Source organism: Platalea leucorodia (assembly GCF_965183815.1).
Source record: "Platalea leucorodia genome assembly, chromosome: 5".
In the NCBI taxonomy this organism is placed as follows: domain Eukaryota; kingdom Metazoa; phylum Chordata; class Aves; order Pelecaniformes; family Threskiornithidae; genus Platalea; species Platalea leucorodia.
In genome coordinates, this window is record NC_138827.1 from 48771311 (window position 1) to 48783581 (window position 12271).

At 53.0% G+C, this 12271-nt stretch overlaps 2 protein-coding genes across 8 annotated transcripts in view; one reads left to right on the top strand and one right to left on the bottom strand.

Annotated features, from left to right (window-relative positions):
- PACS2 (phosphofurin acidic cluster sorting protein 2) overlaps positions 1-750 on the bottom strand; it is an 83548-nt gene extending 82798 nt beyond the window's left edge. For 6 of the 7 annotated variants that reach the window (XM_082313461.1, XM_082313458.1, XM_082313457.1 and 3 more), the window contains exon 1: positions 599-750. In XM_082313461.1, coding sequence (XP_082169587.1) covers positions 599-726 — 128 coding nt within the window. In that variant the 5' untranslated portion in view covers positions 727-750. The remainder of the gene's footprint in view (positions 1-598) is intronic. The other variant, XM_082313462.1, reaches the window with a different exon arrangement.
- A 343-nt stretch (positions 751-1093) lies between these two features.
- SEC22B (SEC22 homolog B, vesicle trafficking protein) lies at positions 1094-9495 on the top strand. The gene is made up of 5 exons (XM_082312070.1): positions 1094-1264; positions 1571-1680; positions 6450-6610; positions 6942-7088; positions 7479-9495. The coding sequence occupies exons 1-5, from the start codon at positions 1190-1192 to the stop codon at positions 7631-7633; spliced, it is 648 nt and encodes a 215-aa protein (XP_082168196.1). The 5' UTR covers positions 1094-1189; the 3' UTR covers positions 7634-9495.
- The last annotated feature ends 2776 nt before the right edge of the window (positions 9496-12271 follow it).

Genomic DNA, 12271 nt, shown 5'->3' on the forward strand with positions numbered 1-12271 from the left:
TCCGCGTGTTTATACACACAGACCAGAGGCGGGGAAAGATTCGGGACTGGGAGCGGGTGAAAAACCAGCAGAAGAGAAGCCGATGCCCACCCCGAGGCAATGGACGGGGGGCATTTACCAGGCAAAGGCCCTGTTAAGAGGACACCCCACGGGGGACGGGGAGCACAGCCCGGTATGAGAAAGAGCTGGACACCCCAAAATCTGCCACCAACACACACCACAAGCCAGGATTTGGAGGGGGGGGGGAGGGGCACTCAAATGCATGGGGGGGCCATAAGGTGACCCCTCACAGGCCTGGCGCAGAGGGCAGCACCCCTTCTCTTTTAGGGTACTTTCACCCCCCCAACCCAGCCCAAAAGGCACTGAAGGGGTCAGGGGAACCCTGCCCATCGCTGTGGTAACGGTGAGGGCGGGAACACCCCAAAATGGAGGAAAGGGACCCTAAAAATGAGGGAAGGCTCGCAAAGCTGAGGGGAAAGGGGGGTTGAGGAAGCAGCCCCCGGGGCTTCGCGGCTGGGCGCGGGCCTCCGACCCGCGCCCAGCCGCGAAGCCCCGCGGGCTGCCCGCTTGAGGAGAAGGAGCCACCGCCCACCGTTACCTGGGGACGCAGCTAGGGCTGGAACCGTCGATCTCCCAGGTAGCGAAGAGGTTCATAGGCACGGGCCGCCCCAGGGCACCGGTACCGCCCGGGAAGCTGAGGCGGCTCCGTTCCGCCGCCGCCGCCATGGCTGCCGGCCTGGCGCGCGCCCACCGGGCCGCCGCCGCCGCCGCCTGCGCCGCCGCCCCGCCCCGGCGGGGGGGGCGTCACGTGTGAGGGGGCGGGGCTAGAGGGGGCGGGGCCGCGGGATAGGGAGGGTGTCGGGGCGTGGCTAAAGCCCATGGGCGTGGCTTTGCGTGTGGGCGGTGCTCCAACGCAGGGGGCGTGTCGTTGCTGAGGGGGCGTGGCCAGGAAGGGGGTGTGGCTGCGCCCGGTTGTGCCGCGCTTTCCCCCGCCCCCGCGTCGGCGCCTTACCGGCGGGGTCGTGTTGCCGCCCGGGTGGTTTCGCCGGCGCGCTAGCCGGAAGTGCCCGTGCTGCTGGCGGCGGTGGAACCGGATGTTGGCGCGGCAGTTTCCGGCCAGCTCCGTGGCAGGGGCAGGCGGCGGGTGTGGGGCCGGGCGGCGGCGGGCGGGCCGCAGCGGGGCGCGGAGATGGTGCTGCTCACGATGATCGCCCGCGTGGCGGACGGGCTGCCGCTGGCCGCCTCCATGCAGGAGGACGAGCAGGTGGGGCCGCGCATGGGCGGGGGGCGCGGGCGGGGGGCCCGGCCCGGTGTGTCGGTCAGGCGCGGGCGGGGGGCGGCGGCGGCCCGGCTGGACCCTCGCAGCCCCTTCGCACAAGCCGGGAGGCTCTTGCACAAGCCTTTCCCGCCCGGTGGTCGCGGGTGGGAGGCGGAGAGCCGCCTTCGTGCTGCTGGGGGCAGCTCCTCCTGCTCGGGCTGAGCCCGAGCCCCCTCCGGAGTCCCCCTGCCTGCGGGCGGGTGGTGTTTCTCCGGTAGCAGCCGCCCCCAACAGCCTGTCCTCCCTTCCCAGTCGGGCCGCGATCTTCAGCAGTACCAGAGTCAAGCGAAGCAGCTCTTCCGCAAGCTGAACGAGCAGTCCCCCACGAGATGTACTCTCGAAGCAGGAGCCATGGCTTTCCAGTAAGTATCTGTAGGTGTGAGAGGGGAAGAGGCTTCTGCCTCCGTGGGAATAATTGAAGGCACTTCGGGGTCAGGGTGAGGATGTGTTAGAAATTGGGCTGCCTGAGAGAGGGCCAGTTATTCAACTATCTGCCTTGCTAGCTGAAGTGCAATAACTGCCCTAAGGGGAGAGTGTGAGAGTTGTTACTTCTTGGCACTGCTGGCTGGCACTTGTTTTTCAGCCAGGTTCGTAGTTCTGCCTTTGCTGAAGACAATGTAGGTTCTGTTCCCTTTAAGCTTTTTCTGTTTGTTTGCACCCTCTAAGGTACCTTCAGTGCATCTTCTGTATCTCCTGTGTCTTGTCGGTTTTACAAAGAGATGTCCTTGGTAAAAACAGGCTGGCAGTACCACCGTGAGCTCCTCTTGCACAAGATTTTCTTCTCTGCGTATCCCGTGAGAGTGTACCTTTTCATGTATTAGCTTCATGTGTAGAAGCACATGGAGCACCTCTGATTTTTTTTTATTATTATTATTTCTTTAACATCTAACAAGCTTTTTTTCTATCATCATGTAGATTCACTCTTATTGTTGCCGAATGTGTTGGGTGTGTTTAATTCATTTCCTAAACAGTTTGGAAACTCTCAACTTCAAAGTGCTTTTAGCTATCTCCAGTAGCATGCTAACAAGGGAAGTTGAATATAAAATAATGAAAACTTACAGAGAGTGCAGGCCAGACACTCTTACTCCCTAATCAGTAGCAAGGGAACTGGAAAGACAAGTAAACAGAGGAAGAATTGTCAGTGAAATGCAGGAGAGCAAGCTTATGTTTGAGAAAAGAAATGCTTCTTTACATGGCGTGTAATTACCTAGCGGAATAATGCTTGAGAACTTAATAAAGCCCAAGATCTTGTCAAGAATCAGAATTCTGCTATTAGCAGAAATAATTATGTTAGAAGTCCCTGAGATCAGGTGCCACGTGAAGTCACCGAGGCAGAGTTCTGCAGTTTTGCCAGGGATGCACCAAGATTTCCCGTGCTTCGGCAGTGGGATCCCTCTCGATTCCCAAGCCCCGGTGACCGGGTGCGTGTTTACAGCTGGGTGGGTGGGAGGATGGTCTCTGAATGCAGGGCAAAGTTGGCTTTAGGGCTCTGCTTCTATAACAAAGGTCCTTTAGCAAATCTCTTGCCCTGTGCCTTTATTCAGCGATTCAGCGACATGAAAAGACAGGAACAGGAGTCTTTTGGAAGGACAATCTTTGGCAAAAGCCATGATGTTTTGAGGGTAACTTTTCTTGTGGTTGGCTTACATACGATAACTGCGACAAGATTTTTTTTCTCTTGGCTTCTGGTTGCCTTTGATAGGGAGTTATAGTGGCCTGAGGATGGCCCTGATTAAAACAGTCTGCCCATCCCTGTCTCCTGTCAGGTTTGGGTGTTGTTGCCAGAGTTAACTGCAAAGTGCTGCTCTGCGTAGTCTTCTTGCTAGGAGTTAAAACTTTCTAGAATTTAAAAGCTGTCTCATTTTACATGTTTCCATGGCACTGTGTGGGTGTAGCTCTGACTGGCAGTGAAGCCTTGGGAAAGAGTCTGTGTAAATCCTAGTAAATCCCTTCTTGTGTTGGTTCCATGATGCAAGCAGAGCAATGTCTGGGAAGGCTGCACCACTTGCGGTGCCCGGGAAATCGAAGCCTCTTAACAGTGGCTGTAATGTCACTAGTTCTGACAAGGCGGGAGGACACGCGCAAGCTCATGTTTTGACAACTGTCTCAAAGAAATGGCCAGGTGACCTGGCTGGCAGGCAGGCGGGGAAAGGAGCGTTTCTCCTCCTGTATCGAGTGAGACCCTAGAGAGGTTCCAGAGGCAATTGACAGCTGCTGCTGCAAAGCACTCCGCTGCTGCCCGCTTTAAGGTGGGACATTAAGGCAGGACCCGTATGAAAAGAATACTTGCAGATCAGAAAGCTTCCTGTGGTAACAGTACAGGAAGGAGGGGAAACAGAGGAGTTCGAGATTTAGTCTAAAATAATGCTGACAGCTGACTGTGCTGTTCGTTAACGCAGCACGCCAATTTTTCTGCCAAATCAGAGCTCTGACTGCTGAGGGCAGCACAAACCAGGGCAGAGCGTTTTGTGGTGCGAGAGTTAGAAGTGTGGCTAAGGATATTGCCGAACTTGTTGAGGTGGCGTTGAGCGTTTTTTAGGTTGATCAGTTCAGAGAAGAGTCTAGTCTTGCTGAAAAGTGAAGCTTAAACTACAACTGCTGAAGTGATTTCTGTCAAATATAATGTTTAGACATCGGCTCCAAAAGCTGTATCACCCTTTCAGCTACAGCACTCGGTGTACACAGCTGTACAGGTACAGAAGCACGGATGGAGCCTGCTGTGCTGTCAGTGAGTAGTTGACCTTTGGCTGATGAATGGCGTTCAGCCATTGCTTTTAACATGGCGTTCAGCCATGGCTCTTAACTTGTCTTGTTGAAAACAACCCTTGGCCTTTGCCACTGTTACCAGGATAAAGCTTTTCTCTCTCAAAATGATCCAAGATAATGATAAGAAACCTACTGGCTATACTTGGTGTGCAGAAATCCAGAGTACAGAAGTTAGCAATGGCAAACCACAACGTCTGCCCCTTGTGTGCATACGCTGCCGAGCAGTCGGCATGATCGGATGCTGTGCTAAAGCTCAGAGGCACGGACAAAATGTAAAAATGAGAAGCCCAGCCGTGCAGGAACTCTGCTCTGATGTTGAACTGAGGTTGACAAAATAGTCTGAATCCGGGACAGAATGAGGTGTGCTTGGTCTCTGTGGTGCTGACAGATCAACTTTAAATCCAACACATCTAATACCAGGGGAAAAGCAAGTGGGAAGTGCAGCTGAAGAGCTCCAGGCAGGACCAGCTGGCCCGAGCAGAGAGAACAGAGATGTACCAGTGGGGAATGTTCCTCAGACTGCTCTCATCTTGAGCCTGCTGCTCTGGCTCTCAAGTAATACTGTCAGAATTCCTACCTGACATCAGTTTTGCTTATTTCAAAAGACTTTTTCAAATATTGCTGTTCATTACAGTGGCTAAATCAAGCTCCAGGAACTCTAAGCTGTCAAACAGGTCTCCAAGGGTAAGGGAAGAACAGAGGCATGATGTACTGTAGGATTAGTCTTATGCACTGATGCAGTCCAAGCTGGGGGACATAAGAAGGAATAAATGCATGGGCTCATGGGGACACGCTTGTGGAATGGATCATAGTAACTGGAGTTTCTTGCTTCTGGTTGGGGTGGATCGGTTGTTATTTGAAGGCTGGTGGGATTTGCACACAGGCCATATAGAGGCAGGAGAAAGGGATACTCCTGAGCCCAGAAACAAGTTAAGCATGGTTAATTCAAAGGACTTGGACCTGTTGGGGTATCTGGAAAAACGGTGTGAAGGGGAAGTTGTTTTGTAAGCCTGATGCAGTTATTAACAAAATTTTAAGCTACTTATTTAACTACAGTGCCCTTGTGACTGGGTCAATTCTTTAATACACTGTTAATCTTTATGCTAACTAGACTGCTACATAATGGCATTATGCAGAAAGTCAAAGGAAGGTAACATAAAAGTAGCATTTAAATTCCACCCTGAATAATATGGATAAACATTCAAAAGTGTGCGCAGGGCTGTGTACAGTCTCTACTCCCTTGATTTTGGTGGAAATACTGTTGCCTTTATTTTTCTGTTGGCTAAATGAAGAGGAAAATATAGCTGGGAATGTGCAGTGGCAGACGGTTGCAGCGAAGCCTGAATAACCTAAATAATCTCAAGATTGGTTCTATCTTATCCCTTATTTCACTAGGTTTTTTAGCTGAATTATAATGAAAGGCCCCTGTTCTCAGTGCTGACAGAGGCACTGGAGCTCATGCTGAAACAGGGTCAGCACTAAACCGCTGCAAACAAATACAAATGAGATGCAATGGGGACGGGGTGGTGGGTGGAGGAGAAGAGGACCTCTCTGCGCATTCAGCTGCGGAACAAACCAAACAGCACTGTGCAGCAAGAGCAGCTCCTGTTCCAACGTATGTTTTGGAGCTCCTAACATTGCAGCCGAAGAGCTGGTAGCGCAGTCATACTTGCCCATGGCAAACCTGTAGGGGAAGTCACCAGAACCCATCTAGCACCAATATTTTTCCCCGGCTGCCTTTGAGGTCATGCATGTGGATGGCAGCACCCCACCAACAGGCTGTTGTTGAGGGGTGGGAGGGGATACCCAGCCCTCCAAAACAGAAAGCGGGAGCTCACGGTCACTGGGTGGCTTTTTAGCATGCTGAGATCGAATTCTTGTGCGTGTCCTAATCTCGGGGCAGAGCTTCCTGTTTGTGGGCCTCGGGTGCTTGGCTGTGCTGCGTTGTCTTAGAGCTGTGTTGGCCACCTTCCCCTCTACTCTGCTGGCAAACTTTCTTGTGCTCCCCTCCTCTGACTACAGGAGGGAGGGAGTCCTCCCTTTTTTTACTCCAAAATTATAACTCTCTTGTTGCTGGTATTTTGTTAAGCTAATGACACTCACAGGCCAACGTTTGTTCCAGCGAAGTCAAAGTTCAGTGCCGTTGGCACAGGTATAGGGTCTGAGGCTACGAGAAAATTTATTTTAGGTAAAGAAAAAATAAGCCATTACTTTGTAGAAGGGTTTACACCTAATCCAGACATGGCAAACTGGAAGTCCCTGTACCCAGTCCTCATTGCCTCATAGGAATAAAGGTATGCAGGGTGGTGTTTGATAGGATAGGTTCAAAATTGATTGATTAACGCTCTGTCTGCTGTTCTTCTAGCTACATCATTGAGAAAGGAGTGTGTTACCTGGTCCTGTGTGAAGCTGCATTCCCCAAGAAACTGGCCTTTGCATATCTGGAAGACTTGCATTCAGAGTTTGATGAGCAGCATGGCAAGAAGGTGCCGACGGTCTCCAGGCCCTATTCCTTCATTGAATTTGGTGAGGTCCCTCTCCCTATGGCTAGTCGGGAAACTTCTTGCTGGGGGCAGGGCAGCAGCCACAGGATTCTCTCCAGCTTGGCCTATGGAATTGACAGTTCAGCCTCGTCTTGGCATGAGAGAAATGGGTGTTTTGAGAAAGAGAATAGAGAAGTGGTAGGGAAATGGTAAATGTCCTTTGATTCAGATTTCCTGCTTTAAGTCTCTTGCCCTCACTCCAGTGAATATTTGCATGCAGCCTGCTGGCTGTCTCAGCAATGTTCCCACTCCTTCAGTAGCCGGGCTGCTCTGTGTTAGGTGAGATTCCCTCTGATAGCCCCATCTTGTTCCAGATACTTACATCCAGAAAACCAAGAAGCTCTACATTGATAGCCGGGCGAGGAGGAACCTGGGCTCCATCAACACAGAGCTGCAAGATGTGCAGAGGATTATGGTGGCCAACATTGAGGAAGTCTTACAGCGAGGAGAGGCACTTTCAGGTACAGGGAATGGCCGATATTTGGCATATGCTTCCTTGTCCCCTCGGTCAGCTGGGTGGGTAGAGCATACGGGAGGGAAAAGCTCACTAATTCCTGAGCCTCCTGAGAAAAGCAATGGACTCAGTGGGTGTTTCAGTTGGCTTGGTTGCATCCTGAAGCACCTGGCAGGTACTGGTACTTCTTTTGGGTGAGACCAGTGTCTCACCAGGTTGGGTGGCTCTCATCCCAGCAGGACAAGCACCAGATCCCCGCAGATAGGCACAGGGCATGCTGCCATGTGAAACTGCTGCTCTTCCAGCTGTTCCAGAGAAACTTGTACTGTTAATGTAACATTTGGGGAACATCTGGTTGGGTTAATCTTGATTAAATTCTCCCCTTTCCCTTTAACAGCTCTCGATTCCAAGGCCAACAACTTGTCCAGTTTGTCCAAGAAGTACCGTCAGGACGCGAAGTATCTGAACATGCGTTCCACTTACGCCAAACTTGCGGCGGTAGCTGTGTTTTTTATCATGTTGATCGTCTATGTGAGATTCTGGTGGCTGTGAGCTGTTGCAGTCACGGAAGAGGGAAAGCCGGTAGCCTGGCAGGTGTATATGTGCAGGACGCTGTTCACGGGGGATGTGCATTAGAATCCACACAGGACCATCACCTTTATGGGAGCGTCCTGAAATTGTTAGGCGACACCTGACTATTACATCTCTTAGTGAAGCCTAACAATAGGTGTAAAGGCTTGTTGACTACAGGCTTTTCCTCTGAGGCAGTTTGCACTAGGGCAGTGCAGAGTTTGGCCTCCCACGGTTCTGCCCCTCCTCTCGGGGCACGCTCTGGGAACAGTCAATCAGTGTGGTTTAGCATAATCACGTTGTACGTCCTCCTGTTGAGTAGCTCTAGTGGGAACTGGACTCTAATGAACATTCCTTGTGTTGGCAATGTTTGCTTTTTTAGAATCTGGGTCTGCAGTTATTTTTCTTTTTTTTTTTTAAAGACAAGACTCCCCTGTTTGAAGGCAAATACTGCACTGTACATATAATAGCTTTCACCTCTGTCAGAATAGCTATTGTCAAGTTTTCTGTGTCTGACATCCTGGCTTGTTACACTTTAAATTGCTTTAGGAAGAAATGGATGTTAAATTATGCCTTAAAATACATTCTGTCTAGTACTAGGAGGGGCAACGAAAGGCTTCTATATTACTGATTCCTACAAAATTAAACTACAGGTTTGTAAGTGTCCACTTTCTGTCTCCTGATGGCTGTGTAAGACAGTATATTTCCATGTGAACAGGGTGTGTAATTCAAGTGCTGTTGGATCGGGCACAGTGCAAACTATGTCAGCACTCTGTATTTTTCCCTTCTATCTGCAGATTCACTACATTATTTTCTTCCTTTTTATAATTGTGCTTTCCTTCCAAAATGTGTCAAAACTGCCAGCATTTCATCTCTGGGATGCTTGTCTTCTTTCTCCCTCTTTCCCTCACCCAAAACAACCAAAAAACCAAAACTCTGAATGTTGTCATGAAGAAAAGGCAGTGTTTCCTTAAAGAACACTTTAACTTTACATGAAGGATTCAATAGGATAACTTTAAAACAGTGGAATCCTTTGGAAACACCATCTTTTTTTCCTGTGGTCACCCTCTCCCTACCTCACTTGGGAAGTTGAAACTGTAGGTAAAAAAAACCTCATTATGGGGCAATAGTATAGAGCTTCTTTCTCATGGGCCAATCTATATATTTCCAGTGTAATGTGATATTTTTTTTTTTTTTTAATTTTTTTGATCCACCTGTGCTAAGAATAACATTTTACCAGTCAGCTTTTGTTTTTATTTAAAAAAAAAAAAAAGAGAGAAAAAAGAAACCCCACAGCTCAGGCACTCTTCTGCACTCAAGTATCTGCCACTTGGTAGGAAGCAGGCAGTGTCACAGAAGGAAGTTTCAGGACTCCCCAGCACCTTTTACAAGCACATAACCTTGTGTAGTTCTGGAAGTATAAACTGTGACCTGGAAGTGTTTCCTGCCGCTGGGTAGAAAACAGGGAGCTGTTGTCCTGTCTGGGAAGGCTCCCCAGCTTGGCACTGTGTGGGACTGGCAGGGAAGCAGTTAGCACTCGTCCACCAGTAAACCTAGCAAATCTGATCTGCCATGTAGTCTAAAAATCATCTGGTTGCTGCGTGATGCCTCCAAGTGTTACTTTGTAGATTGCTTTGTTGTTATTATCATTATTTTTAATCCTTTTTAAGTGCTGTCCCTAACAGGTGAATGTCCCAGTGATGTAGGTCTGTGTAGCGTAGGTGCCGAAAGGTGAGCAGACGCCGACCGAGCGTGGATTGTCGTGGTTGAGGGGAGTGACGTTTCTGCAGCGAAGGGCAGCTCGGTGAGCAGTTGCCTCCTGCAGCCCCAGTGTCAGCAGTGAAATAAACGCTTCTGAAAAGTCCCCTCTGCAGCGTGGAGTTTCCTGTGTCTTGTTTCTGTGATCTCGGAGGATGCTTTCTTTCCTCCCAGGGACACAAGAGGGTAAAGGCCCCGTAGCTGAAGCCACCTGGGATAAGGGCTCCTTCTTGGAGGCAGAACTGGTTGAAAAACATGATCTTTGCCATTTTCTGGCAGAGAGCCTATACTTTGGTTATAGCAGGGGTCTCTTTCCCCACTGGCGTTTGTCTCCTGCCTGTTGGATGTGGGCAGGCAGCCCCTCCGTGTGGGCAGAGCCTCGTGGGTGTGTGGGCAGACTTTATGGGGACGGTTTTGGGGGAAGGCTGTTCATGCGGGGCACAAGTGAAGCACAGCAAGCTAGGAGCGGGGTGCGTCTTAGCAGCAATGAGGCATGGAGCTGCAAAGGCCGCTTGCCTACAGAGTAAGGCAAGGAAGATGGCTCTCCTGCAGGCCAGCGTGGGGCTCCAGGGAGCACTTTATAAGCAACTCCATTGCTGCATTGAAAATACGGAGCTCCTTTTCCTCCGTCGCACAGGGCAGAGGCAGCGCTGATGCTCTGTGCGAGGGAGGGGTAGGCTGGGGGTGGTTTGGCTGGGGGCCGTCTGCACCTCCTGAGCAGCCAGGCGTGAGGTTAGTTGCTCCCATCCTGCTGCTGGCTGCTCGGGGCGGAGGGGAGGAGAAGCCATTGCTGGTTTCTCCATGTGTTAGCCGGCAGCTGGCTTGAGGCTGGGCTGGGCGAGCGCCCGTGGGCTCAGGGATGTGGCTCCCTGCCCTGGCGCGCAGCAGCGAGCGGCGGGTGCAGCCCCGCTGGGTGCGGGTGACCGTTGTGGTTGGGTGCTGTTCGCTTGCGGGTCGCGGTGCTGCGCACTTGGCGCTGGGAGAGGCTGGAGTCGCAGTGCTGAGTGCTTGGTGCTGGCAGAGGCCCAGAGCTGGCCCCGGAGCCGCTGCCTGCAGATGGCAGTGCCTGCGCGGAGCTGGTGGAGGGTGCAGAGCCGTGCCCGGAGCTGGTGGAGGGTGCAGAGCCGTGCCCAGAGCTGGGGAGACGAAGGGGGCTCCTCCTGACAGCACCCCTGCCTCCTTGCAATTTTCCAGCCTTCCCAAAAATCCGCAGCCTCGCTGGGCCTGGGCTGCATCCCCATGAACCCGGGGATCTGCCTGCGAGGGCTCCTGGACCGTGCCGCACAGGCTGTGCGACTGAGCTGGACGGTGACGCTTCCCAGCAGGGTGTTTGCCTGAGTCACCTCCTACCCAAAACCCATCTCGTTTCTGTTTCCAAGCCGCCCCTCTGCCTCCAGAGGCTCTGGAGCAGCCTTTGCCTGCTGGGTTCCCCCACCAGCCGTCCCCCCGGTTCCTGTGCCGGGTCCCCTCAACCCAGCAGAGGCCGAGAGTTCCTGTCCCACACCGGGCGCATGCAGAGCAGAGGGGGAAGCGGGACCTGGGAGCAGCACCCGAACCCCCTGTCCTGGAGGGTGCAAGGGGCAGAGCCAGGCTCTCCCTGGCCCCACAGCATGCCCATTGCCACTGGGAAACCCTTGGCACGGGGTACGGGCAGAGAGCAGCAGAGTGCAAAGGAAAAGGGGATGGTGCAGGGTGCCCTGGGAGCTGCTCTGTTCATTGCTTGAGCACAGAGGTGGCAAGAGTGACCTTTCAGAAAAGCTGACAGTTTTGGCTGCGCTGGCTGCTGCCACTGTTCAGCTCAGGTCTGGGCACCCCTGGGTGTCCCTGTGGCCAGGGGTGCTGTTGGGGACGGTGCCTGCTGGAGGGACTGTGCATGGCCATGCCCACCCTGGCCCATCACAGGGCTGTGCTGGGTGGTTTACGCTGCCGGGCATGCTGGTGCTGGGTGGCAGGTTTTTTTTTCCCAAGCATCTGAAAAGCAAAGCAGCGAGAACAGACAGGCAGAGCTGGTTCCTGGACGCTGCCAAACCTGCCATGGGTGGGGCACGGCACTGCGGAGAGGAAGAGTGCGGCAGGATGGCGAAGCCTGGCAGGGTGCTCCAGCCACAGTGTCAAATATAACCCGGGTCCCACCTGGCAGGGGCCGTGGCGATGCTCTGCACCGTCACCACTCCTGGGGAGCAGCCGCTCAGGCGCTGCAAGGTTTTGGTTTCTGTGTTTACTTGGGCACCAGCTGCTTCCCCCGCTTTGAACCAGCTCCTCACACTTGCAAACCCAAAATCTTTCGGGCAGGTTTTCAGAAAAAAACACTCTCAGCATCTTTACCTCTGGGGGCCCAGGGGAGTTTGACCCCGGGTGGTTTCTGGCAGCTGCTTTGCCATGAGTGAGCGTCCCAGCAGCGTGGAGGGCTGTGCCAGCATCCCTGCAGCAGGGCCAGTGCCTGCACCTGATGCCATGTAACTGCCTGGGCGGCAACAGCCAGGGCGGCAGGGCTTGGGGTTCAGCCTTCGAGCCCCCCAGTCCTTGTCCTCCCTCCCCTGGGGGCTGCTGTAGGGCTGGTTGACACCCAGGGGCTCTTTTCCAGCCAAACACTCTGTCTCTCTTGGGGGCTCTCGAACCTGCCGGGGCCAGGGAGGGATGCCCCACAGAGCTGGGCCGGGGGGCTCAGGAGGTCGCCTTCCCCACCCCCTCTTGCAGTTTGCTCTGCTGTGTTACTGCTGAGGTGACCTTTCAGAAAGGAGGATGTCGATTTTCTGCTGCCCGAAAATGAATGCTTTTCAGATGGCAGGGTGCTGGGCTTGGCAGCGGGCCACAGGCAGCTGACTGCTGGGACCAGCCCTCCCACACAGGCCTGAGTCAGCA

Coding starts and splice junctions, on each gene's coding strand:
- SEC22B (XM_082312070.1), top strand. CDS start 1,190: ATGGTGCTGCTCACGATGATCGCCCGCGTGGCGGACGGGCTGCCGCTG. Junction 6,611..6,941: donor CTATTCCTTCATTGAATTTG/GTGAGGTCCCTC, acceptor ATCTTGTTCCAG/ATACTTACATCCAGAAAACC. Junction 7,089..7,478: donor GCGAGGAGAGGCACTTTCAG/GTACAGGGAATG, acceptor TCCCTTTAACAG/CTCTCGATTCCAAGGCCAAC.